Source organism: Entelurus aequoreus, linkage group LG03 (genome assembly GCF_033978785.1).
Source record: "Entelurus aequoreus isolate RoL-2023_Sb linkage group LG03, RoL_Eaeq_v1.1, whole genome shotgun sequence".
NCBI lineage: Eukaryota > Metazoa > Chordata > Actinopteri > Syngnathiformes > Syngnathidae > Entelurus > Entelurus aequoreus.
The window spans coordinates 38,969,997-38,997,056 of record NC_084733.1 but is presented as its reverse complement, the minus strand read 5'-3'; the positions used below and the strand labels follow the sequence as shown (position 1 = coordinate 38,997,056).

The 27,060-nt window shown below is 41.0% G+C and overlaps 1 protein-coding gene across 1 annotated transcript in view; it reads left to right on the top strand.

The window, feature by feature from the left end:
- myt1lb (myelin transcription factor 1-like, b) overlaps positions 1 to 27,060 on the top strand; it is a 348,050-nt gene that overhangs the window by 216,527 nt on the left and 104,463 nt on the right. Inside the window, exons 5-6 of the mRNA XM_062041789.1 lie at positions 3,808 to 4,202; positions 17,105 to 18,244. Coding sequence (XP_061897773.1) covers positions 3,808 to 4,202; positions 17,105 to 18,244 — 1,535 coding nt within the window. The remainder of the gene's footprint in view (positions 1 to 3,807; positions 4,203 to 17,104; positions 18,245 to 27,060) is intronic.

Below are 27,060 nucleotides of genomic sequence, written 5' to 3'. Positions count from 1 at the left end.
GTGGGCGGTATTATTTACGAACTTCAACTCTGACTGTGTCTTCTCACATCATTTTTGTTGTAGTTTTTAGCGTTTCCATAGCGAGGCAACTGACAGATATAAGTACAAACTATATGCTACTTTATATTAGAAATGGCAACAGCGGAGGATGAATGTCCCACAGCAACAGGATCGAGAAAAGGAAGTGCTTATTGACTACAGCGCGGACTACAATGGCGGACGTGCACACATTTTCTGAAATTATGCAGATCCCAAATACATAACAGCAGGGACCAATAGGTAAGAAAAGTTGGTTTTGCATAATATTGCTAAACGAAACGTCAGGTAATGTCTCCTAATGGGTGCCATTTTGGGTTTTTCTATACACTACTAATACCAGTATGTTGAAGCATAGTACGTCTGACTACAGTAGTTATGATGCTCGTAGTAAGGCTTTGTAGCTTACAAAAGTCGTACTAAAACATTTTGACAGATTATTGGGCGCCGTGTGTGATGTCAATGAAACATCAAAGTTTTGGTTTTGTTTGCTTACTGGTACTTGCTATAGTCATTTTTTGAACAGGCGTCAACCTACAGTCCACACTTATCTCTTATATGTGACTGCTATCTACGGGTCACACACCATGTACCAAATAAAAATGCGCTGAGGTCGGTAAGTACAACCATAATTAATACGTACATTCGGCGCACCGGGTTATAAGGCGCAATGTCGATTATTGAGAAAATGAAAGGATTTGAAGTGCGCCTTATAGTCCGAAAAATATAGTCATCTGAAATGTGAACATTTCTAGTGACACATATTACAGCACATGGTATAAATGTTTTTTTCCGAGTTTTGCAATGTCAATAATGTAGAGTTGTGCCGTCTGACATCATGTCACTTTTTACAGTGATGCGGTCATGTGACTGCCAGGCTCTGTTTGTTGTTATTGAAATGGAGTCTCTCGTGCTTATGTTGGATTGGTGAAACAATGTGACCGTGCCTGCTGGAGAAAGACTTTCTAACGGGCAAAATTAATATGTCTTAGTTAGAAGTAATCAATATATTATAAATAAACAGTGGTGGGCCGGGCGTTTCCCACCTAGGCCTTCAGTGATGACCGACTTCAATGATTACCTCTCAAAATACCATAATTGATGTCACCACGTGATCGTGGCTGGAGAAATACTATACAGGAACACATTTACACCCTACTGGGGATTATATCCCATCAACAGTGTACAAAACAGGTTATTTTCTGGCGCATCAGCAATTAAAACATATACCGTAAATGTATCTGCTTGGCTTATGCAACTTCCGGTCAATAAAGTTTGATTCAAAGTACACACTTCTCAAAGATATATTAACTACCCTGACCACATGATGGCGACAAATACACGTGTAACAATGTTAATTAAATGACAAGCATGACACATTTTAACAACAAGAGTTTACAACTTTTAGTTGTAACAGAACAGCTACTGTCAACAACTTGCAATCTGATTAGCTATCGCAACTGTCTCTGAACTCTATGTGTTTTCAAATTAATCCGCTAACGGCCCCGATGAGTATCCAATCACAGGACGCGTAAATGTCACGTTCAACGTGAGGCCATCTTGAATGCCTTACTGACAACAACCTACTCAGTGGCCTAGTGGTTAGAGTGTCCGCCATGAGATCGGTAGGTTGTGAGTTCAAACCCCGGCCGGGTCATACCCAAGACTATAAAAATGGGACCCATTACCTCCCTGCTTGGCACTCAGCATCAAGGGTTGGAATTGGGGGTTAAATCACCAAAAATGATTCCTGGGCGCGGCACCGCTGCTGCCCACTGCTCCCCTCACCTCCCAGGGGGAGAAAAAGGGGATGGGTCAAATGCAGAGGACACATTTCACCACACCTTGTCTGTGTGTGACAATCATTGGTACTTTAACTTAACTTTAACTTAACTTTAACTTGTGACCTGATTGGTTATCGCAACTGACTATCAACTGTATGTGCTTGTTCGCTTACAGTGCACGGACGCCTGCATTGTTGATTCTGAAGGCTTCTGGCAGATTTGGTACAGCATGGCAACATAAGCTAGCTGAATTCTGATTGGATACAAACTAAAACTAAAAACAACAGCACTGGAACGAGCATAATATGACATGAAGAGAATATAAATACTTTTAGATATTTAGGGAAAGTAAATAAAACAATTATTTGTATCTTTAATTCTGATAATAATTTCTGGTTATGTTAGGCCAGCAGAGAAGGCCTTGCTGGCCCTGATGGCACACCATAAATGTAATGATGAAGTGAAAAGATGTAGCAATATTATTAAAACTCAATGTAAAATAGTTTATTTTTCACAAAAACACTCAAGTAAAAGTTAGAAGTATGTTGCATTAAAACTACTCTGACAAGTACAATTGATCCAAAGAGTTACTTAAGTAAATGCAGTGCATTACTACCTACTGCTGTTCATAATTCCCAGTAACAGGACCAATAAGTGATTCATTGATTAAGAATTATGCAAACCAGGCATAATTTAATGTTGATTAAACACATATTGAAGCAGTAGCGTTGTAAGGAAAACACCAAGTCGTTTTCATTTTCTACTATGTCTATAAAGCAGGGGTGTCCAAAGTGCGGCCCGGGGGCCATTTGCGGCCCACGGGTAATATTTTAACGGCCCAGTGGCACATTCTAAAAATATGATTTAAAAAATTAAAAACATAAAAAGTGGCATAAAAGAGCAAACAGGTGAAATGTAACAATAAAATGTTTCAATGTTTACTCTTATAACACAATGCTGCCATGCAGGCTGTTTATTTATTTAAAAAATAATAATGAATCAAAATCAATGTCATTAGGAATTATTGACCTATTCAAGGCTCCAATTACGTCACATTAAATATTCCACTTTGAGACATTTTTTGGGGAAAATGTTGCATATTTTGTGTTTGCCATATAAAAGACTAAGCTGTTTTTTTTTTAACCAGGGCCTAAAACGAACAAACAAAAAACATAAACAACAATAAAAGTTATAATTGATGGATGGATCTGAAGTTGATCTTGAGACTATTGTGTTAAAAGTAAAAAAAAAAAATGTATGATTTATTTTTTAATACTTTACTGAGCAGGACCCTTTTGGATCCCCAATAATATTAGTGGGCCTTTTTTTTTTTTTTTTTTTAAGTGTCATTGCTCAAAAAATAATAATGAATCAATGTTGTTATGAGTCATGCTATGAGCTCCAATTATTATATAATCTCAAATATTCCACTTTAAAATGTTATTGGGGGAAAATATTGCATATTTTGTGTTTTTTCTATAAAAAAAAACAGGGTTTTCTTTGACAAAAAGAGCATACAGCGTAAATCTTTAAAAAAAATAAAATAATTATATTGACAGATAGATCTAATGTTGATCTGGAGATTTAAACCTTGGATAATAATAATAATACTAAATAATGACACATTTTAAATATGTTTTGTACCTAAACCCTTTGGGGTCCCCAGGATCAAGCCTGAGTGGAGGCCTAAATGTATATTTTTTATACATACGTATATTGTATTGGTTTTTAAAATAAAAAATATCAAAACGGCCCCCGTTTGCTTTGATATATCAGTGTGCGGCCCTCAGCGGGAAAAGTTTGGACACCCCTGCTATAAAGGAAGCTCAGTCAAACCATCCCTAACACCAAGTCTTATTATTTTTAATATTGTTGTTCTAAAATGGGGTTACAACACCTCACCAAAGAGGCCCCCAGAGAAAGTCAACATTTATGTCCAGGTGAGGTCCACAACTAATGGCGGCACTACCTTATCTCTCTGTTGCAGTGTATATGGATGCCCTGTGGCCAAGAAGAGAAAGAGTCTAGACAGGCAAACCCTGGAGACCTCCCCCAAGAGGAGCACCTACCTCAATGACATGGACAACTCTACAATGGAGGAGTGCTACGAAACGGACGGAACAGAGGAGATGGACGACAGGGAGGAGGAGGGAGGGGATGGAGCGCTAGAGGAAGAGGAGGAGGAGGATGAGGTGGAGGAGGTAGAAAGCTATATGGATTACAACGAGGAGCAAATGGAGCATGAGGAAGGAGAGCTGGAGAAAGAGGAGGAAGAGGAGGAGGTAGAGGTGGAGGAAGAGGAGAGGGTAGAGGATGAAGAAGAGGAGGAGGCTGTGGCGGAGGTGGACTACGAAGAGGAAGAGGAAGGCGAGCATGGGCCAGGTAAGACGTTCTCATCAAATTGCATTTCACACCACACCGAGATTCAAATGACTAAAAAAAGAAGGATTTCATAGGACTCATTTGCATATTCATGAATGCATTTGCATATTTGATGGGCCGTGTGAAGTAGTTTGGGGCTGGTCGACATGATGTTCAAACATTGATTGTGTTTTGCGATGGAATGAGGAATGAGATCAGTTAGAACATGCCGGAAGAACAGCACGTCTGTGATCACGAGTTCCTTTGATAGTTTTCTTTAAATGATTCATTCATTAAGTCCTTTACACATTTTACTTGCTTTTTTTTTACAGCTTTAACGCGGTTCTATTAATACGGTGACACTTTGCGGACGGGAACTTGTTTTCCTTCAACAGCAAAGGCCGTAAAAACTAAAGGGCCCACCTTGCAATTTACTAGTACAATAGTACAAGCTTAATTTGTGCTACGACTGAGATCTTAAGTCAAAACACTTGTATCTCAAATCGTCTAACAATGAAATTAATTCAAAGCAATGTTATTGGTGTGTGCTCCCCCAAAACCGTACATTGTTAACACGCAACATGCCTTTCAAAAAGAAAAGCAAACTTTTAGATATGAAATATGGTATAAAATCAATACAATATAATGTACTACTAACAACTACTTTTATGAAGTAATGTAATAATAATGTACAACATTTACCTTTGCGAGTGGATTTCTATGGTATATCCTTCTAGCTGCTTTTCAGTCAAAACACACCATCAGCAGCTTCTTTTTTTTTAATGGCTTCATATCCGCTGTTCAGATATTATTTTAACATTCTTGCTGGCATTAGTGTTAGGTTTCGGGGAGGGAGTAGAGACGGCACAGACCACAAGGGGTAAATATTGCTTTATGATTTATTATATATATTAACTATAAATATATATATAATAATCAAACAATAACAATATAAACTAAGGAAATGGAGTGTGAACTAGATCCAAAAGTGTATGTGGTGTGAGACTATGTGTGGAGATTAGCTGTTGAGTGTTACCGTAAATGTTGGACGAGAGGAGGGACAAGGCAGCGCTCGGAGGTCCGTGAGGCAATCCGGAAGTCAGGGGCGATAGCGGGGCGTAGGAGGTCCGTGTCCAAGCCGGAGGTCAAGATCAGGGAAGCAGAAGGAACGCAGGGGGAAATGACGAGACGCACAGCTCGTAGACGCGGGAATGAAGGTAGACTGCTGGTAGGACGACAAGGAAGACATGTCAGTTGACTAATCAAACACGGGGAAGAAAACACGAAGAGCAAGGTGGCATAGAGCTAAGATCGCTTACGGAACAGGAACGGATGGTTGCGTTCTGGCCTGGAACGCAGGTCTGCATTGGCTTAAGAAGCCCAGGAAGATCATAACTGACACGTGTGCTGATTGCAGATTGACTGCAGCTGCTGGCTGCAGCAGGAGTGACGCGTGCAGGAGGCGAGCAGCCTCCTTGTTTGAAAAATGCGCATGCCAATGCGCCCGGGCCGTGACAATTACACTCATTCTGCTTCAGTATGGCTTAGCCCAGCAGTGATACGTTTAAATTGCTTTGCCGAATCATGTTATTGATGATTTAATTCAATTAACATTGTCCACTTCTTCTCAGCACTGTTCTTCACACTCACTTTCTTACTTCCCATGCTTGGGAAAATCAAAGTTATGTTGATCTCTCGCTATATGCTAATGCTAAGAAGTAAGACCAAATGTTTTGGCCGGATCTAATGGGTTCCACTGTGACATTTTACAACAAATAGCAGGAATGCTTGAAACACAAATTGTCGCTTGTAATTTAAAACATTACAATTAGCCAAGCGACATATCTTATCTCAAAACACTCTTAGGTTGAGGTATCCCCGTGTTGCTGCCAATCACTAACAAATATACTCAAAAACAAATGAATGTCCAACAAAAGAGTAATGCAGGCTACACAAAAATAATAAATCCTTGAACAATATACTGTATTTGTTTTTGAAAAGTGGTACGTAAACAATTTGAGTCATTATTCAAGTACAGTGTTTTATTTTCCTATATTCAAAGTCTGTGTTACCGTTCAAACTGTGCGTGACGTTATCATGGCCAAAAATAATAAATACATTTGTAAATAAAACTTCTGTCTTGTTTTTATTGGGCCTACTAAGCAATTGTAGTTTAATGTTGGTCATTATGGTGGTAGTTCAAATCCCAGCCGAGTCATACCAAAGACTATAAAAATGGGACCCATTACCTCCCTGCTTGGCACTCAGCATCAAGGGTTGGAGTTGGGGGTTAAATCACCAAAATGATTCCCGGGCGCGGCGCCGCTGCTGCCCACTGCTCCCCAAGGGGATGGGTCAAATGCAGAGGACAAATTTCACCACATCTAGTGTGTGTGTGACAATCATTGGTACTTTAATCTTAATCTTAATCTACTGCGCACAGGGTGTGTGTGATGCGTCAGTGCGTTAGATTTGTGGCAGAAGTGCTTGTAGTTAGTGCATGCTGCATGCTGCCCCTGCTTGCTACTCTCTGCTTACAGCTATCGCCGCCAGCTAGCCCCTGGGTGGGTGAAAAGAGGAGCCGAGTGCGTAAACCTCCTCCTGCTGGTACAAAGCCTCTCCACCACCAAGACTCCTGTGGTGCCTCCTTGTGGCCACGCACAGTAACTGCGTCTTTGCGGACGCAGGCTAAACTGTAGGGGATCTCGGAGCAGCAGTGGGCCCCAGAGGCGAGGCGTGCAGGCCCACCGGTGTGTGGACACGCCCTGGCGTCCGCCAACCACTGCCCCATCTATGGGTTAAATAGCTCTCAGGGCATCAAGGAAGAAACTGCAGAATGCCTCCCGTCGCTGTGCTAACAGCTATTGGCTACAGCTTTGCAGTAACATCCAATCAGCCGCTGACTCCGGTAACATCAAAGGCATGTACGACGGCATCAAAAAGGCGCTTGGACCATTACACCACACAACTGCTCCGCTGAAATCGGCACTGGGAGAAATCATCACTGGCCGCTCTAAACAACTCGACCGCTGGGTAGAACACTACTCCGAACTCTACGCCAGCGACAACACTGTCTCCGATGCAGCCTTACGCCATGTTGTGTGTCAACCTGTAATGGAAGAACTGGACATGGAACCAACAACTGAGGAGCTAAGCAAAGCGATTGACAGCCTAGCATGCGGTAAATCACCTGGCAGTGACGGAATCGCAGCTGAAATCCTCAAGTGTGGAAAGCCTGCTCTCCTCGACCAACTTCACAAGCTCCTCTGTCTGTGCTGGAGTGAAGGTGCTGTCCCACAGGACATGAGGGATGCTACCATCATAACCCTGTACAAGAATAAGGGAGACAGGAGTGATTGTAACAACTACCGTGGTATCTCTCTACTCAGCACTACTGGCAAACTCTTTGCCAGAGTTGCACTGAATAGACTCCAGGTTCTTGCTGAGAAAATATACCCAGAATCTCAGGCAGGGTTCAGAGCAGGAAGGTCTACTACTGACATGATTTTCTCTCTGAGGCAGCTGCAGGAGAAGTGTAGAGAGCAGAGAAAACCACTCTACATGGCATTTATTGACCTTACGAAAGCTTTCGACCTTGTGAGCAGGAGTGGCCTCTTTCAGCTGGTTGAACGAATAGGCTGTCCCCCCAAACTCCTTTGCATCCTCCAGTCCTTCCACACCGACATGCATGGCACCATCCAGTTCGATGGGTCCACATCAGACCCCTTCAAAATCTGCTGTGGTGTCAAGCAGGGATGCGTGCTGGCGCCCACCCTGTTTGGGATCTTCTTTTCCCTCCTCCTGCGCCAAGCATTTGGTACAGCAACTGAAGGAGTCTACCTTCACACAAGGACAGACGGTAAACTGTTCAACCATGCCCGTCTGAAAGCCAAAACAAAGGTCAGGCCACTCGTCATCCGGGACATGCTGTTTGCTGACGACGCAGCAGTGGTAGCACACTCCCAGGAGCACCTGCAAACCCTAATGGACCAGTTTACCAAAGCCTGTCAGGACTTCAGCCTGACCATCAGTCTGAGCAAAACCAAGACGATGGGACAGGGAACTGAACCACCCCCCTCTATCACCATCAACAACTACACCCTGGAAGTCGTAAACACCTTCACCTACCTCGGTTCCACCATCACCGACAACCTGTCACTCGATGCCGAACTCAGTGGCCGTATCGGAAAAGCTGCCTCAACTTTTGGGAAGCTTACAGCGAGAGTATGGGAAAACCGCAAGCTCACTATCAACACTAAGGTGCAGGTGTACAGAGCCTGTGTCACCAGCACTCTACTGTACGGTAGTGAAACCTGGACCCTATACTCCCACCAAGAGCGGCGGCTAAACATCTTCCATCTTCGCTGCCTTAGGCGTCTACTGAGCATCACCTGGAGGGACAGGATCACAAACCAATCAGTCCTGGAAAGAGCACAGCTTCCCAGCATGTGCTCCCTACTGAGGCAGTGACGTCTCCGCTGGCTGGGCCATGTCCGGCGGATGGACGATGGGCGAATCCCAAAGGACATCCTCTATGCTGAACTCACAACTGGCAAGAGGCAGATTGGTCGTCCCCAGCTGCGTTACAAGGACGTCTGCAAACAAGACCTCAAGTCTTTTGACATCAGCCCCGACAGCTGGGAAGATGCAGCCCAGGACCGCCTTCAGTGGCAGCATGCACTCCGCAGCGGGCTGCTCAAGTCAGAAACCACCCTGGCCCAACACCATGAGGCTAAGTGGGCAAAGAGAAAGAAACAGGGCTCTGCGACACCGGCAACATCTATGGGACCGGTCTGGATATGTGACATCTGCGGCCGGGAATGTCTCTCACGAATTGGCCTATACAGCCACAGGAGACGCTGCGACAAGACCTGACTCCGAGGCACAGGAAATCAATGGTCTTCCGAGACTGCGATGCCGATGATGGTGGTACTTGAGGGTTTTTTGAGATGGTACTTGGTCAAAAAAGTTTGAGAACAAAACATGCATCAACTCAAACTCTAGTCGCATTATAAGAGTATACAAATTGTTTTACACTGATAAAATGTAATAACATTTTGCAAAGGGAAGGGGGGCCTCGAAAAAAATTCGGGTTTGGGCCCCAATTTCAGCCACGGGCTGCTCTAATTAACCAAATGTGTATTTTTGGTAAGCAGAACGGAGATTCTTGCCCTCAATCTCTTGACTGTGAGGCCAGCAAGCAAACCACTGGATTTGAGAGATTTCTAACCCATATGCTGCCCCCTGCATGAGCCCCATCGACCCCCCCCCCCCCGTTTTCGTTGACGTGCCGAAAGCCAGATTTGGCAGGTTTCTCTTGCACCCCCGCATGGCGATTGGACCTGACAGTGCCTTCAAGTCCAATTAAGAGTGAGGCTCTGAGGGGGGAGTGTGTTAACCCTGTTTGACGCTCAGCTCTACCCACCCAAAGTGTTGATGTGGCGCCTCCGCAGCCGTGCTCTTATTTTCTTGCAGACATGTGAAAACATCACTGAGAACTGGTTTCATTGCTTCCTGCAAACCAGGCTTTAACACCGTTTCCTCTGCCGGTCAACAACCCAGGCTGATTACCTATGACTTTTTGTAAGAAAATGTCTTACACATTAGCCACAATGAGCTTTGTAATCATAGTATAATTTGCCTGATTAGAGTATCATTCCTTACAGCATTTTAATTGGCTGCGTTTTCCCAAAGAAGTGAAATCATGCGCACCGTTATTATGCCCCACGTTCTCCCTAAGACAGTGGTTCCGCATTGTAGATTCCAATCACATAGACGTAATAGAGGTGACATCCCGGAGCTTCTGCTGTGTTCCTCTGTGGCTCGTACATCTCTGTAGCTAATCCAAAGCCAATTCACGGCAGGATAGTGTCCCGGTTTCCTCCCTTAATCTGTTTCACTTCCACATTCCTTTTGTGTACTGTGATTGCTCCTCTAATTGCTTCCCCGTGCCGTGTGTCATACCGTCGAAAATTAAACCCCACCAGTGCAGGAGGCTGCTGTCAGAAGACTTGGGCTATCAAAATATGTGCCTGGTCATTCGTGACTGCTCCCTCCGTAGTACATGTAGCAGCAATATTGCTCTTCTTAAAAAGTGTGTGTGTATCTGTGTGTGTGTGCAATATGTGACGGAGAGATGTTGATTATTTTTTTCCTACTCCCAACCACTGTTACAGAGTTTGTTGGGGTGTATTCCCATTACGTCAATGGCACCGTGCTTGGACTCACCTCACACCGAAAGTCCAACACGTTTGACTAGCGTGAGCCCATTGGTCCGCACCCAATCACACCGCACTTCTTCTGACTTGGTTGTGAGAGCAGGGCCAAAGCACGACATGATTGCATGCACACAGACATGCACGCCAACGTATTTGAGTCATGGAATAAGTGTACTCTCACTCCTCAGAAATTTGTAATGATAGCCAAAACTATGGAATAGTGTGGTCCCAATATGTTGGTACTGGTACCGGTACCATAATAATTTTGATACTTTTCAGGACTTTTCTAAATAAAGGGGACGACAAAAAATTCCATTATTGGCTTTGTTTTAACAAAAAATCTTAGGGTACATTAAACATATGTTTCTTATTGCAAGTTTGTCCTTAAATAAAATAGTGAACATACAAGACAACTTGTCTTTTAGTAGTAAGTAAACAAACAAAGACTCCTAATTTAGTCTGCTGATGTATGCAGTAACATATTGTGTCATTTATCATTCTATTATTTTGTCTACATTATTAAGGACAAGTGGTAGAAAATTATTTATTAATCTACTCGTTAATTTACTGTTACTATCTGCTTAATTTCTTTTTTAACATGTTCCATCTACACTTCTGTTAAAATGTAATGATCACTTATTCTTCTGGTGTTTGATACTTTACATTAGTTTTGGATGATACCACAAATTTGGGTATCAATCCGATACCAAGTAGTTACAGGATCATACATTGGTCATATTCAAAGTCCTCATGTGTCTAGGGACATTTTTTTTAAATATAAATTTAAAAAAAACTGAAAAGAGATGTTGTCATGCCAAAAAATACGTAATCATAGTACAAACGTAGTATCGAGTAGATACGCTCCTGTACTTGGTATCATTACAGTGGATGTCAGATGTAGAGCCACCAATGGTGTTTGTTTACATTTTGACTCCTGTGAGCAGGACCGGTACTTTTCAGAGGCGGTATCGTACCGAATATGATTCATTAGTATCGCGGTACTATACTAATACTGGTATACCGTACAACCCTACTATGGAAGTGTTATTGTAGCAAAGATTGTATCTCAATCTGTGCGTGTGTAATCCAATTTATGTGCGTTTGTGTGTCTGTATATCAATCCGAGTGTGTGGATTCGGATCCGTGTACGTGTGTTTTAAGTTGTCTGTCGGTCAGGCTGTCTACTTACACGTGACTTTTGCGACACTTCTGCCTTGTAAGAATTGAGCCTGCGCATCCAGATTCGTAAGCGTGTAATACAACTTGTGTGCGTGCATTCAGAAGTGCATGCGTGTAATACAGGGGTGTCAACCGTACCGCCCGAGGGCCGGATCAGGCCCGCTAACAGGTTTTATTCGGCCCACGGGATGAGTTTGCTAAGTATAAAAAATGAATCTAAAATTTTTGAATGAAAGAAACAACTGTTCTAAATGTGTACACTGGATGTCACAATAGCAAGTCTTTGTATCTTTGTAGATGATGCTACGTATGTACAAAATAAACTATATGAAGTTCGTACATCAGTCAAGGAAAATGATCAAACTACATAAATAACATACTGTAATTTGATTATTTTTTTATCTTGATAGATTGAAAATGAACACCAATGAGTTGACTGATGAACATTATCACATAATTTATTCAGAAAATATAAATAACGACAAATAAAGATAGAATACTATAAACCACAACATGTAAGTGTAAAAAAAACAACAACATTATGATTTGTACAACTTCAGAAAGTGATTGTTCTATTTTTAAACAAAGAAAACAATCTGAAGTTGTCTTTATTTTTACGTTATCGTAACGTGATTTTACCAGTCCGGCCCACTTGGGAGTAGATGTTTCTCCATGTGGCCCCCGATCTAAAATGAGTTTGACACCCCTGGTGTAATACAATATATACAATATACAATATGTGTGTGCATATCTGAGGTGTGCCTATATTTAACAGAAGGTGCCACGCAATTTAAACCAATCAGAAACAACATTCAACTGAGATGTGTGAAAGAGAGATGCCAAGACCCGCCTTACGTTGTTTCTGATTGGTTTAAATTGTGTAGTATCTTCTGTGGTTGGTTCATTGTTGGCACAGTGGATTGATGGTTTGGTCCGGGATTGGTTAATTCAATCAGTCTGTACAGCGATTTGAACATGTAAAAAGAGTTGTCTGTCTGTAACTCCACCTTACCTTTCCTTATACTCACCACTAGTCAACGCCTTGCAGCCACTGATCATGTAATTCTGCGTTGAAGTCAACAACGATGCACCACGCTCGAACACTTGCTCAGAGCTGCCAAGCTTAACTCTTTCTCACGCTACACTTGACATTTCTCATGTTTATATTCCCCATTCACTACTCTATATTTGTTTCATAATAATAAACTTTTGGTTTTCGCAGCCTGCCGTAGTTTGAGTATTTCTGATTGATTGTTCGGAATAACCAATTTCAGACCAAGCCATCAATCCACTGTGCCAACATTTAACCAACCACAGAAGACACTACGCAATTTAAACCATCAGAAACAACGTAAGGCAGGTCTTGGCGTCTCTCTTCCACGCACCTCAGCTGTACGTTGTTTCTGATTGGTTTAAATTGTGTCGCACCTTCTGTGGTTGGTTAAATGTAGACACACCTCAGATACGCACACGCAGATTGTATTACAAGTTAAAGGGACAAGCGGTAGAAAATGGATGGATGGATGGAAGTTATATAACACACTGAAATCTGGATGTTCGTGCTCAAATCTTACAAATTCTACACAGCTAAAGTTTCGCAAAAGCCACATGTAAGTAGACAGCCTTTTTAGGGTTCTTTCTGATTAGGGGGCGACAGACAACTTAAAACACGTACACGGATCTAAAACACAAGTATGCGGATCTGAATACACACAGTCGGATTGATGTACAGACAAATAAATTAGTACACATGCACCAGAATTGGATTACACACGGACATATTGAGATACACGTTTGCAAATAATTTTGCCACAATAATACTTCCATACAATACATTTCATAAGGCTTGGCCTGGAGGAAGTCTTTGGCATGTACCGTATTTTCTGTACTATAAAGAGCCAATATAAACCGCACCCACTAAATTTTAGAAGAAAAAAATACTTTACCATGTATTAGCCGCATTGGACTATAAACCGCAGATATATACGTTGTGAAATGACTTATTTACACAGAAAGATTTTGTAAAAATGTTTTTACATACCTTAATTGTTTCCCAACGGTGCTTGTCACATGGCAATAAAATGGCTGATCAAATAAAACCGAAGTCATCGTCATGGACCCACGAGCTACGGAAGCTAGCTCTCCGAGCAGTTAAACAGACTCAATAGGTCCATGGTGACGTTTTGGTGAATTTACAAAACTGGAACAATACAAACAGAATAACATTGTAAGTTAATAATGCCAACACAGACACTTGTAAAGGCATTAGCATATTAGCTAATCCTAACGACGCTAGCTTGATTACATTCCCATAGCATGCACAAATTTGCATGAAAACACTATTACAGACATCACACATGGGACGGTTTAGTAAGCACGAGTAATTTTATATTCTGAGTAAACTCCGCCAAAAGATGGCACAATAGCATGATAGCACAAACAATAACACATGCTTTCAGTGTTTTTGTTTGTGTTTAATGAAAACTATTTGTTGAACATAAAACATTATGGCCGTTAGCAAAGAATTAAGATTTAGCTGCACCGTTTTATGAGCCGCAGAGTACAACACGTAGGAAAAAAATAGCGGCTTATAGTCCAGAATCTAAGGTATATAAAATCTCTGCAAAGTTCAAACCAAAGCACCACCATTACATGTTATGTAGATCACAAGGAAGTGTTTTAAACATCGAAAAAAATATAACACAAAATAAATATATTATTATCATCACGTCCATCACAACAAAATGATATTATTGTTTGCTATGTTTGGTACAAATAAAATAATATCTTATTGGTGAGAGTGGGCCATGGTACCAAAAAATGTATTTAGTGTAGGGTAAAAACCAGCAAACCCCAGAAAGTCACACAAAAAAACATGACGCCTAGTTTTGCCAAGCAACACAAACTATGTTAGACAAATCTATTTTTGGGTTGTTGAATTTTTGGTAATTTTTTAACCAGTGCACCTGGGGATAGGCTGATTTGCAACATTAAATTGTCCCTAGTGTGTGCATGTGAGTGTGAATGTTGTCTGTCTATCTGTGTTGGCCCTGCAATGAGGCGGCGACTTGTCAAGGGTTTACCCCGCCTTCTGCCCGAGTGCAGACGGGATAGGCTCCCGCACCTCCCCAACCCCCGCCAACCCGAAAGGGATAAGCGGTAGAAAATGGATGGAGGATAGTTTGCATGTTTATTAGTTAGGTGGAATATGAAACAAAACAACATTTCACTGAGCACCAGCATTAAGGTGCGGACTCAGAATTCATTGAAGTTTGTGGGGGGTTTTTGTTGCAATTTTTTTTCGGTTGTGTTAGTCTGTATGTGCATGTGCGACTTACGTTCTCTGCAGTACATGTGACACTGGTGTAAATACTTTTGGTCTTGTTGGTTCACAGCAGAAAAATGAAAGGAGAAGACTGGAAGTGCTCCAGGAGTGAGAGTTGTAAATTACTGATAGAAGAGATTCGGCCACCCATTGCAGCCTGTCAGAATGAATTACGCACTGAAAGGAGTTCTAAAGATGATGATGAGTGAATAATGAAAAAAAAGGAAATTAATACCAGTGATTAGTAGATCTCCTGTGGAAACTCGGCTTCTCACAGTGTCTGACTTTTACTGTTAAACGACTGAAACATCAGAATGATAGTTTTACAATGGAAGTCCGAACTTTTATGTAAGTTTTCACCCACCCTGTACACAGAATACAATTTGCAAAATATGATGAGGAAAAGATACAATAGAAAACGAAACAGCACTTGGGAGACATTATGACGGCCAGTAGGTTAGCAAGGAAGAGCTGGGTCGACGTTGTTCTTCCTTAGTATAGCTATGTATTCTTTTGCCATGCACACATAACTAGTTCTCAAGTGAATCTCTTATGAACGAACCAAACCACAGAGACTACGTTTACACTGCAGCCAAAGTGGCCCAAACTTGATTTTTTTTTAGATCTGATTTTTTTCCAGCTGACTATTTACACTGCAAGTAAAATGGGATTTTTATTAGACTGTGTAAACGCGCACTGGCCCCATTGTGGCCCCAAAGTGGCTTTGACATCACTTGCATGTGCACTTCGATAAAGTGCAAACAAAGTAAGTTGACAGGGAGGAAGTCACTGTTACTACAAAATAAAATAAAAGTCGCAACACCTTAAAAATGAGTGTTTTTGTATGTGAAAGTAAATGAAAGTGATATAATGCATGAATGGATGTTTATAGTGTAATATATTTGGGAGTGTTGTAAGTACTGCTAAGTAGAGGAGACATGGACATCAGCGCGGATCTACGTGAGCTTTATTTTTCAACTCACATGTACGCAAATGTGCGACAGCATCAATTCCAATCTTTCAGTAATCGCTATTTCTTTGGAATCAAAATATATATTCATATATTACATATAGCCTATAATTTGAGCACTATTGACAAGTAATGCACCAAAAATGTGGTCGTTTTATATAAAAAACGAAACCGGATGTTGTGATGAAATATCCATTTCCGCTGTCGACTGCGTCTTTCCGGCGCACACGAGTGACATAGCTCGACCAAAGCTGACGAAAAAATCCCATTCAGGCTACATTGCATTTAGACCAGGGGTGTCAAACTCATTTTAGATCGGGGGCCACATGGAGGAAAATCTACTCCCAAGTGGGCCGGACTGGTAAAATCACGGCACGATAACTTAAAAATAAAGACAACTTCAGATTATTTTCTTTGTTTAAAAATAGAACAAGCACATTCTGAAAATGTACAAATCATAATGTTGCTGTTGTTTTTTTAAACTTACATGTTGTGGTTAATAGTATTCTGTCTTTATTTATCGTTATTTATACTTTCTGAATAAATGATGTGATAATGTTCATCAGTCAGCTCATTGGTGTTAATTTTCAATCTATCAAGATAAAAAAATAATATCAAAATTAGATTACAGGTCGTGATTTATGTAGTTTGCTCATTTTCCTCAACTGATGTACTAATAACATCACGTAGTTTTTTGTTTTTTTGTTTTTTACATATGTAACATAATCTTCAAAGATACAAAGAATTGCTATTGCGACATCTAGTGGACACATTTAAAAGAACAGTTTCTTTCATTCCAAAATGTTGGCTCATTTTTATACTTAGCAAACTCATCTCGCGGGCAGAATAAAACCTGTTTGTGGGCCTGATCCGGCCCGAGGGCCGTACGTTTGACACCCCTGGTTTAGACTGAAGTTACATTTGAAATGATCAGATTCCAATCGGATTCAGGACTACCTCCTGATGTGGCTTGAATCTGATGCCAAAAGAACAGATTTGAAGCCCTTTGGAGCGTTAAGACTGGCAAAATAAAATCAGATCTGTCTCACTTGAGGGCAAAAAAATCAGATTTGGTGTGCAGTCTAAACAGAGCCTTAGATCAAAACTAAGAATTTAGATATTTAATGGTTGTGCGTCATAACCATGAAACGTAAACCAAGAGCCCAGAAATCCAATGAAACAAAATAATGTAAATGCAATTGTAAGACGTCTGTTCTTTCTTTTCCAACAGATGAGGACCTGATGAGCGGTGGTGAAGGCATGGAGTGCAACGCTGGAAATGGCGTCGCCAAATCGGGTCCCACCGGAGAGAAGGACGACAACAACAATGACGAGTACGAGAACTACGACGAGCTTGTGGCCAAGTCTCTTCTCAACCTGGGCAAGATTGCAGAAGACGCCGCCAACCGGGCAATTACAGAGTCAGAGATGAACAGCAACTCTTCTCACAGTGCTGAAGAGGAAGAAGAAGAGGAGGATGAAGATGAGGAAGAAGAGGAGGACGATGAGGATGAAGAGGAAGAAGAAGAAGACGAGGAGGAAGATGAAGAAGAGGAGGAAGAGGGAAGCAAAACGCTACCGGGTGATCTAAGTTTGGACGTTCATAGCGATGTGGTTAGGGAGACAGTAGATTCACTCAAACTCTTGGCTCAAGGGCACGGTGCTGTGTTGTCGGACAATTTAGACGGACAGGACTATGAGGGTGGCATGGCGGATAACAGAGACAGGAATGACTGTTCCCACATGGGTGGTAACGGACAGGGAAAGACCACCAGTCACGGACAATTAGAAAACAGTGACGAGGAAGTTTGTCTAAGCAGTTTGGAGTGCTTACGGAATCAATGCTTCGACCTTGCACGGAAACTTAGTGAAACAAAGCCCGCAGACCGCAATGGATTGTTCCAGCAGAATCATTACCAATGCGGGGACCCTAACCAACAACCCCAACATCACGGCTATGGAGAGTTCCAGCTTGGCCATGACGACGGGCGAGCATTTGACAGGAACTATTCGGACATGGACAATCTCTTGAAGCTAGAGGAGCAGCTGAGCCCGCGATCCAAGGCTTTCTCCAGTTGCGCGCAGGGAGATCGGTTTCACCACCGGGATTTCGACGAGGACACAGCCTCTGTGACGTCGGACAGGTCTGAGGAAGTGTTTGACATGACAAAGGGTAACCTGTCCTTGTTGGAAAAGGCCATCGCGCTAGAGTCCCAGCGTGCAAAGGCACTGCGGGATAAAATGGAGGCAGAGGCAGCCAGGAGAGACGGGGTGAGGTATAACCATGACAACCACGGCCCACGGCACGCCTACGGTGTTGAACGTAAAGGACGACTCCCTGATGGAATGAAGAAGCTTTTCTATCATAAAGGTGAGGAGTAAAGTTTAAACACTCTCTGAGGAACAGCTCGTATTTAGCGAGCATATTTCCTGTAAGTACTCAGTAGTCAAAACTTATGCAATGTGATTCAGTACAAGAGCTTCATCAAAAACCAATGCTCAGTTTTAATTGATACGGTCAGAAAAGTATATTTGTTCTAATTTCTTGTAGTTTGCAGTGGTGTACAACTGCACTTTATCATACAAAGTGATTCCTTGATCATTTTGACAGAGGTGAAAATACTGTATTTCAAGGGTATGAGAGACAAGAACACACGTATTTCCCTTTTATTTGCGCCCTAAATAGTGGTAAAACTGCAAGTACCAGGCAGCTAACAATGCAAGTAAAGGCGATACAATCTATTCCATCCATAAAGCGCTCTCAAAACCATCCGAAAACCCTTAACATGGTTTCAGACACATTCTGTATGTATGTATGTATATATGTATGTAATGCAGTAACAGGCACATTTAATGATAATATATAATACTTCCAGTATTTCGGTCATTTGAGGCATTACAGTAACCTCTTTCCTGGCTGTGTTGATTTGACAGAGCGCATAGCAACAAGCGCTACTTCCGACAACATAACTTAAAGAGCACTTTCTCAGTTTGCGATCAATAATGGAAGACTTTGTGCAAGCTATTGAACGTAATCATTTAGCACTATTGCTAAACATTTTAAAAAAGAACATAAAACCATGACTTACAACGTCTGCTGTCACTGAGATGCCGACTTGTGGGATGGCTGTATCTTTCAGCACATGTGCTCTCCGTGAGCTGGTAAATTCAGAATAATCCTCACCCCTCAGATAAAAAATGCTAATTTTATGATGCGTTCCATTTGTTGAGAACCATATAGTATCACGTTGATAGCGTGTGGACTTTCAAAGTTGACCAACCTCTCGGCTTGGTCCAGCAACTCTCTACAGTACAGGTGAGGTGAATGATTTATGACATTGCATTAACTTTTCTTAACTTAAAGACAACATAGCAGCAGCAGAATCAACTCAAGCATCTTCTTCTTCTTTATTCTTTGGCGGGTCGCTACCAATGTTATTAGCAGCTCTAAAAAGCAAGTAGCAGGCCACTCGCTAGTGGTCGGAGGAGCACTGTGAGCATAGCAATGTGTTTCAACGCCAGAAAAGTAGTTCCTCTGTGTTTGCTCTTACAATAACAATGTCGCTATACAGTAGAAAAGGGATTACGGTAATATGGCCCCATTCGTGGTGGTTTACCTGACACACGAAACATGACAATTTTGAATATGTGCATCTACTTTAGCCGCCAGATGGCAGTAGAGTGTTGAATATCTTAAATCGTGTTTTGTGGCAATTACATTTTTGAAAACAGCGTCAGTTGCTATGTATAGTTGACACTTTTCATAATTTTCAGCAGACTGCATTGCAAAATGATTCACTCCCTCCCTTCCTCTCACAAGAGATCCACCCAAGAATGGGGCCATATAAATCCCTTCCCTACTGTAGATTGGTTAATATGCAGGCAATGACATGTAAATAGAGTATTTTTGTGTGTTTTCTTAGAGCGCTTTTTAGGCGGAATAGATGAATCCCACTGTGTGTATGGAGACACATAATTAGCTGCTAGCCGCTTGTCAGCCGGGGGACTAAAAATAAGTGTCAACCAGAGGGAATCGAAGTTTGCGATCGGCTTTAAAGGGGTCATATCATGATGATTTTTTTTTTCTACATTTAAAACACCTCCTTGTGGTCTATATAACATGTAATGGTGGTTCTTGGGTGAAAAATGTACATAAATGTTGTTTTACAGGCCATTTTCAAATTCCTTTTTTGCTGTCTTTCAAAGTGGTTTGTTTTGAGAGGCGGAGATGTTACATGCAAACTCACCCCTACTCACCATGCCCCTGACGCAGATGAGCTGTCGACCCCACCTGTCCGCGTTTTTTTTATAGTTTTTTAGCTTTCTTGCTTTTACTGTGCACTAAGGACATCAGTGATCGCCACCAGCCGTCTGTTTTGAGTGACTTTCACCACAACACAACATGCCAGATGATATAGCGACCTCAGCAGCTCACGGTGGTTTGTTGACGTCACCAGAGGTGGGTAGAGTAGCCAGAAATTGTACTCAAGTAAGAGTACTGTTACTTTAGAGATGTATTACTCAAGTAAAAGTAAGGAGTAGTCACCCAAATATTTACTTGAGTAAAAGTAAAAAGTATGTTGTGAAAAAACTACTCAAGTACTGAGTAACTTATGAGTAACCGGTTCGTTTAATGATGACGGCAACAAATAATGCACAAAAACATAAAAATAGCAATGAGCAAATTCAGAGCCAGGGATATTTCTTAAGCAACTAACACAATAATATATATTAAATAATAATACATGAAAATTTAAAAAATTAAGGCAAATTGAGCCATAATAACTAAACAGCACCATAGGCTCAGTAGGCAGAGATTACAAAGGAAAATAAGTTAGCCTTTACGCAAACCATAAACTGATATGTGTGGGCTGCACCTGGGAACACACTGATTGGTGTTTCTATGCATGCGTGTGTGTGTGTGTGTGTGTGTGTGCGACTATGCGTGTGTGTGTGTGTGTGTGTGTGTGTGTGTGCGTGTGTGTGTGTGTGTGTGTGTGTGTGTGTGTGTGTGTGTGTGTGTGTGTGTGTGTGTGTGTGTGTGTGTGTGTGTGTGTGTGTGTGTGTGTGTGTGTGTGTGGGTGTGTGTGTGTGTGTGTGTGTGTGTGTGTGTGTGTGTGTGTGTCTATGAGGCTGCAGTGCGTTAATAAATGTCCCCACACGATGTACATTTGACAGTGATTCATAGCAGGGAAGCTAACATCAGCCTACAGTGACAGCCAAAATATCTACTAAGGTTACTTATCGCGATGTGCTTCCTCAAATTTGACGTTGAGTTCATGTAAGCTTAAGCTTGTTGTTTGCCGCTGAAACTTTATGGGCAGTTAATCACGTGACCGCCTGGGTCTGTTTGATTGGTGAAACGGAGTCAAACGTCACCAGTGACTGTATTCTATTGGTGAAACGCAGGCATACGATAGATCCTACTTTGAAGGTCTGTCTAAAAAAAACAAAACAAACAAAGCGTGCATTAACGGATCGATAAAAATCAGTAGCGAGTAGCGAGCTGAATGTAGATGAATGGAGCGGAGTAAAAGTGGCGTTTCTTCTCTATAAATATACTCAAGTAAAATTAAAAGTATGTTGCATTAAAACTACTCTTAGAAGTACAATTTATCCCAAAAGTTACTCAAGTAGATGTAACGGAGTAAATGTAGCGCTTTACTACCCACCTCTGGATATCACTAAGGAACTTCTACCGAGTCTAACTTTCTAATGCTAGATACTGGATGTAGACGTGTGTATACTGACAATAAAAAATGTTTCTATTCTATATCATGTAAATAACTCCGCTGCACAGCTGCTTCGAGTTGTAAACAACAGAGGTTTACGGCTATTAACTAAGCTATGAGCTACATCGCGAACGTATTAACGGATTATATAGCTTACTCATCCATTGCCAGACACAGTAGGCACTGCTCCAATTAAAAATAGGTTTTAGGAAAATCTTTCTTTATTTTGCAGCAGGACTGACGGGGACAGTATTGTCTTACATTAGAAGGCTAAGCTAGCTACACAACAACTCGAGCTAGCATTGCTAACGTATAATTCACACATTTCTAACCAACTGTTATCACTGACTTTTTCATAGTCTCCTCCATTGCCATAGTTTGTAGTCACCAAGCCTGCCATTCAAAGTAGTTTTTTTAATAAAGTCAAATACAAATAAGGCAACTAGAGAAGTATCCCACACTTCTCTTTTGTAAATTAAATATGTACAGCAAATATGGGCATATACATGTACATCAACAATATGATTTGCCTGAGTAGCTGGACAGGATTAAAAAAATAAAAATAGTTTTTTTTGTAAAATCCATCTTTTTGTGAAAGTTTGTGAACTCTTCTTGGCACACACTCGAAGCGACTAATTCACAGTTGGAAGGCACATTTCCATGACACAAAAAAGTTAGCCGGTCACTTCTTAGTTCTTCAGATGAGACTGGAGGTTTGAATAGCGTCCTGTTTTGGGTAATTCAATCAATAACAGCATTTTTGTTCTTCGAGTCGAATCCTGGGCATTTGGTCGTCTACACCAGTGTTTTTCAACCTTTTTTGAGCAAAGGCACATTTTTTTCATTGAAAAAATCCGGGGGGACACTAGCCCATTCTCATCGCCATTATTGTGCTAAACTTGTCACTTATTAGTTCACTTATTAGCAATCTAAGCTTAATAATACATCAAAAGAAAGCGTATTGTCTTTTTCTGCCTTTTATTCCCGCTCTTACTTTTTCCACTTCCAAGTGTCCAACACACAACACATGTCATGATGTCTTGTGTCCCCCGCCCTTAAGTTCCCCTCACAATGGTTCCGATATTGTCCTGTGACCCGAGTAACCAAAACTTGACAGACACCACCTGCAGAAAATTTTGAAAATGAAACTCAATAGCCTATATTGACTATATATATATATATATATATATATATACATATATATATATATATATATATATATATATATATATATATATATATATATATATATATATATATATATATATATATATATATATATATATATGTATATATATATATATATATATATATATATATATATATATACATATATATATATATATATATATATATGTGTGTATATATATATACATATATATATATATATATATATATATATATATATATATATATATATATATATATATATATATATATATATATATATATATATATATATATATATATATATATATATATATATATATATATATATATATATATATATATATATATATATATATATATATATATATATATAAAGTCGTTCTCATCAAATACCTGACGCACACATGACTTCAAACCATAACCATCATTAATTATCTTGTCTCAAAGTAGGCATACAAAGCAATGCCTGCTGCCACCTACTGATACGGAACAGTATTACATGGTTACTCTGCTGATCTCCAGACATCACAGACACGCTACAACGGCACATTGTTTGCGGATTATAATTATTTTTCCGATCAATTAGGTGAAATTGCATGATTTCCCACGGCACACCAAACGATATCTCACGGTACACTAGTGTGCCGCGGCACAGTGGTTGAAAAACGATGGTCTAAACCAGAGGTCCCCGTATCTTGTGCGGCCCGATTGGTATCGGGCCGCACAAGAAATTAAAAAAAACATAAAAAATAAAAATATATATATTTTTTTAAAATTAAATCAACATAAAAAACACAATATATACATTATATATCAATACAGTCTGCAGGGATACAGTCCGTAAGCACACATGATTGTATTTCTTTATGAAAAAAAATATATATATATATATTTTATTTTTTTTTTATTTAATTCAACCCCCCCACCCCCCCACCCCTCCGGTCCATGGGACACATTTTCAAGCGTTGACCGGTCCGCAGCTACAAAAAGGTTGGGGACCACTGGTCTAAACTACAGATGAATTGCATAAACTAAAAATGGCAGACAGTGGCAAGGCAGTCTGGGTAGGTTTATACCATTTATGGATAGTCCACTGACAATGTTCCCAATTGGTGACGTCAGTAATTGTGCACATTCCAAACGGACCGTTTGGAAGTAGTAGAGAAGAACGCAAAAATGTTTTATGAATATATATAAACATTGGTTTTGCGTGATAGAGCCCCTTTAAATGGCACAAATCGACATTAGCAGATGACATACCTTTTCACGAAAATTGGTGGAAACTGATTGGTGGTCGATCTCTCAAGTTTTGCTTCACCTGCCCTTTTACTGTGTCCATCCTACACCGCAGACAACAGAAAGCCCACATGCATTCTGGGTACCCCAATATAACCCCAGGACAAGCTTGTTTTTTTTTTTTTGGAGCCAATTTGAAATTTTGAATCTCAGAAGCAGAAGCAGCAGCAGCAGCTTATGTTGTTAAAATAGGCCAGCATGGAAACATCAGAGGGGAGGCTTGTCAGGCATAAGTAATGGCAATCTGCACGGCCTGTTAGGACCGCACATTTCATCCCTGGGATGCAGCTTGGGGTAAAGCCGCCTATTTTTAAACCTACTTTTCAGCATTTGGGAAAGGGGGACGACTTGCGTTCTTTGCACAGAATTAATTCATACATTTCCTTTACGATGCTTACATCCTACTTTTAAGTTGAGGTTGTTCGTGATCCTGCAGAAAGAGAAACACAGCAGTGCAGAGCAGAGCTATTCTGGGTGGTTTGAGTCCAAATTATTTCTCTTTTCTTTTACTTTAGCCATATTCCGGCCTAATTAGGCCAATTTATTTCTCCCCACACAGAAGATATTTGGACAAAAGCCACAAATAAGAGCAAGCTAATTCACAGCAGGAGGATATTACACCTTAAATGCCACACAATTCACAACAGGTACGTATCGCAACGTAAATGCCACACAAATGTTAATTTGGAGAGAGACTCCATGCCTGAATGATGTCGGAATAAAGAGCGGAGGGCTGATAATAATCTAGATAGCAGATAGACGATAGGAGCAGACAGTCGCTCAGCTGGGTTCCTGTGTGCGATTTATAAAACACAGTACGGCGAAGGGAAAGAGAAGCGCCGCTGAGCAAAAGAAAAAAGAATGAGGTTAAGATGAGAATAGAGGAGTATCAGAATGACCGATAAGGAACAACAGGCCCACTGACTGCACATTAATTATCCAGAGATGGTATGGTAATGGGACCCATTTGCTATGCAAAACGCAGCCCCTCCTCAGCCACAATCAATATCCTTCCCTTCTAATAGGCCTTCCACTCAGCTGCTCCCACTCAAGACGAGGCGGGCAAACACACATGCATCACATACCGTATGTGTATGTATGAGTGCAGTTAGTTTATTATTTTACCTTTTGCAAACAGACAGAATCTATTCTTGTGAAGCCGCACAGCTATGAACGTGATCAAAATGTTGTTGTTTTTTCAAAGCCAAAATGGAATAGGGGGAAAATAGAGCATGACAACATGCAACATTCCGTCTATACATTTTTATTGGGGGAATGAGTGGGCGTGCGCCACGTCACCTTTTCCTAACCCGGCTCCTCACTTGATTTGTGTTTTTCTTCTTTCTTATTATTTTGTGTCCTCTGAGATTTTGTGAGGTTCTCATTGGTGTCTTATCATCCACAGCGCTGCAAACCGCATCAATCAGCCTATGGTATCAGATAACAACACCACACATTCCCCCATATTATTCTGACACCAGCACTGATAAACATTACAGTCACTCAAATAAATGCATTTTTATCATATCAAACTGCCTCGAGGTAATATTCTTAATCTCAGCGGAAATTTCCTAGGGCTGTCAAAGTTATTGCGATATTAACGAGTTAACTATAAGTTCCTTTAATAGCGATCATTTTTTAACTAGCAATTAACGTCCCGACTCTTTTTTGATCCTCCGTAGTTTGAGGAAACGTAATGGCCTCCAATTACAGTGGAGCCACATGTGAGACAATAGCAAGCAGAAATGCACCAAGAAAGGGGGACATTATAGAAGTTCCACGTCCAAAGGCATGGCAAGTCATTCTCCAGACAAGACAAGTCAATTTGATCTTCAATCCCCGTGAGACGACATCATTGGGGCGAATGCTACTGGCGCGCTTTGCTGTTTGTACAGCTGGGAAGCTTCACGTCCGTGTTTACATTACAGTTGAGTGCATTAAAAACATAAAATGTAAATTGTTTCTCGAACTGCCCTTATTAAGATGGAATACAAGCTCAACAGACAAGAGACAATAGAAAGGAAGTCCTAAGTCACTATAAAGGCCTACTGAAACCCACTACTACCGACCACGCAGTCTGATAGTTTATATATCAATGATGAAATCTTAACATTGCAACACATGCCAATACGGCCGGGTTAACTTATAAAGTGCAATTTTGAATTTCCCGGGAAACTTCCGGTTGAAAACGTCTATGTATGATGACGATTGCGCGTGACGTCGATGGTTGAAGCGGAAGTATTCGGACACATTGTATCACAATACAAACAGCCCTGTTTTCATCGCAAACTTCCACAGTATTCTGGACATCGTTGTTGGTGAATCTTTTGCAATTTGTTTAATGAACAATGAAGACTGCAAAGAAGAAAGCTGTAGGTGGGATCGGTGTATTAGCGGCTGGCTGCAGCAACACAACCAGGAGGACTTTGAGTTGGATAGCAGACGCGCTATCCGACGCTAGCCGCCAACCGCATCGATGATCGGGTGAAGTCCTTCGTCGTGCTGTCGATCGCTGGAACGCAGGTGAGCACGGGTGTTGATGAGCAGATGAGGGCTGGCGTAGGTGGAGCGCTAATGTTTTTATCATAGCTCTGACGAGGTCCCGTTGCTAAGTTAGCTTCAATGGCGTCGTTAGCAACAGCATTGCTAGGCTTCGACAGGCGGCACAGCATTAACCGTGTAGTTACAGGTCCAGTGTTTGGTTCGGTGTCTCCTGATAGTAGTATTGTTGATCTTCTGTGTATCCTTCCAGTCAGGGGCTTATTTCTTTTGTTTCTATCTGCATTTAAGCACGATGCTATCACGTTAGCTCCGTAGCTAAAGAGCTTCGCCGATGTATTGTCGTGGAGATAAAAGTCACTGTGAATGTCCATTTCGCGTTCTCGACTCTCATTTTCAAGAGGATATAGTATCCGAGGTGGTTTAAAATACAAATCCGTGATCCACAACAGAAAAAGGAGAAAGTGTGGAATCCAATGAGCCCTTTTAC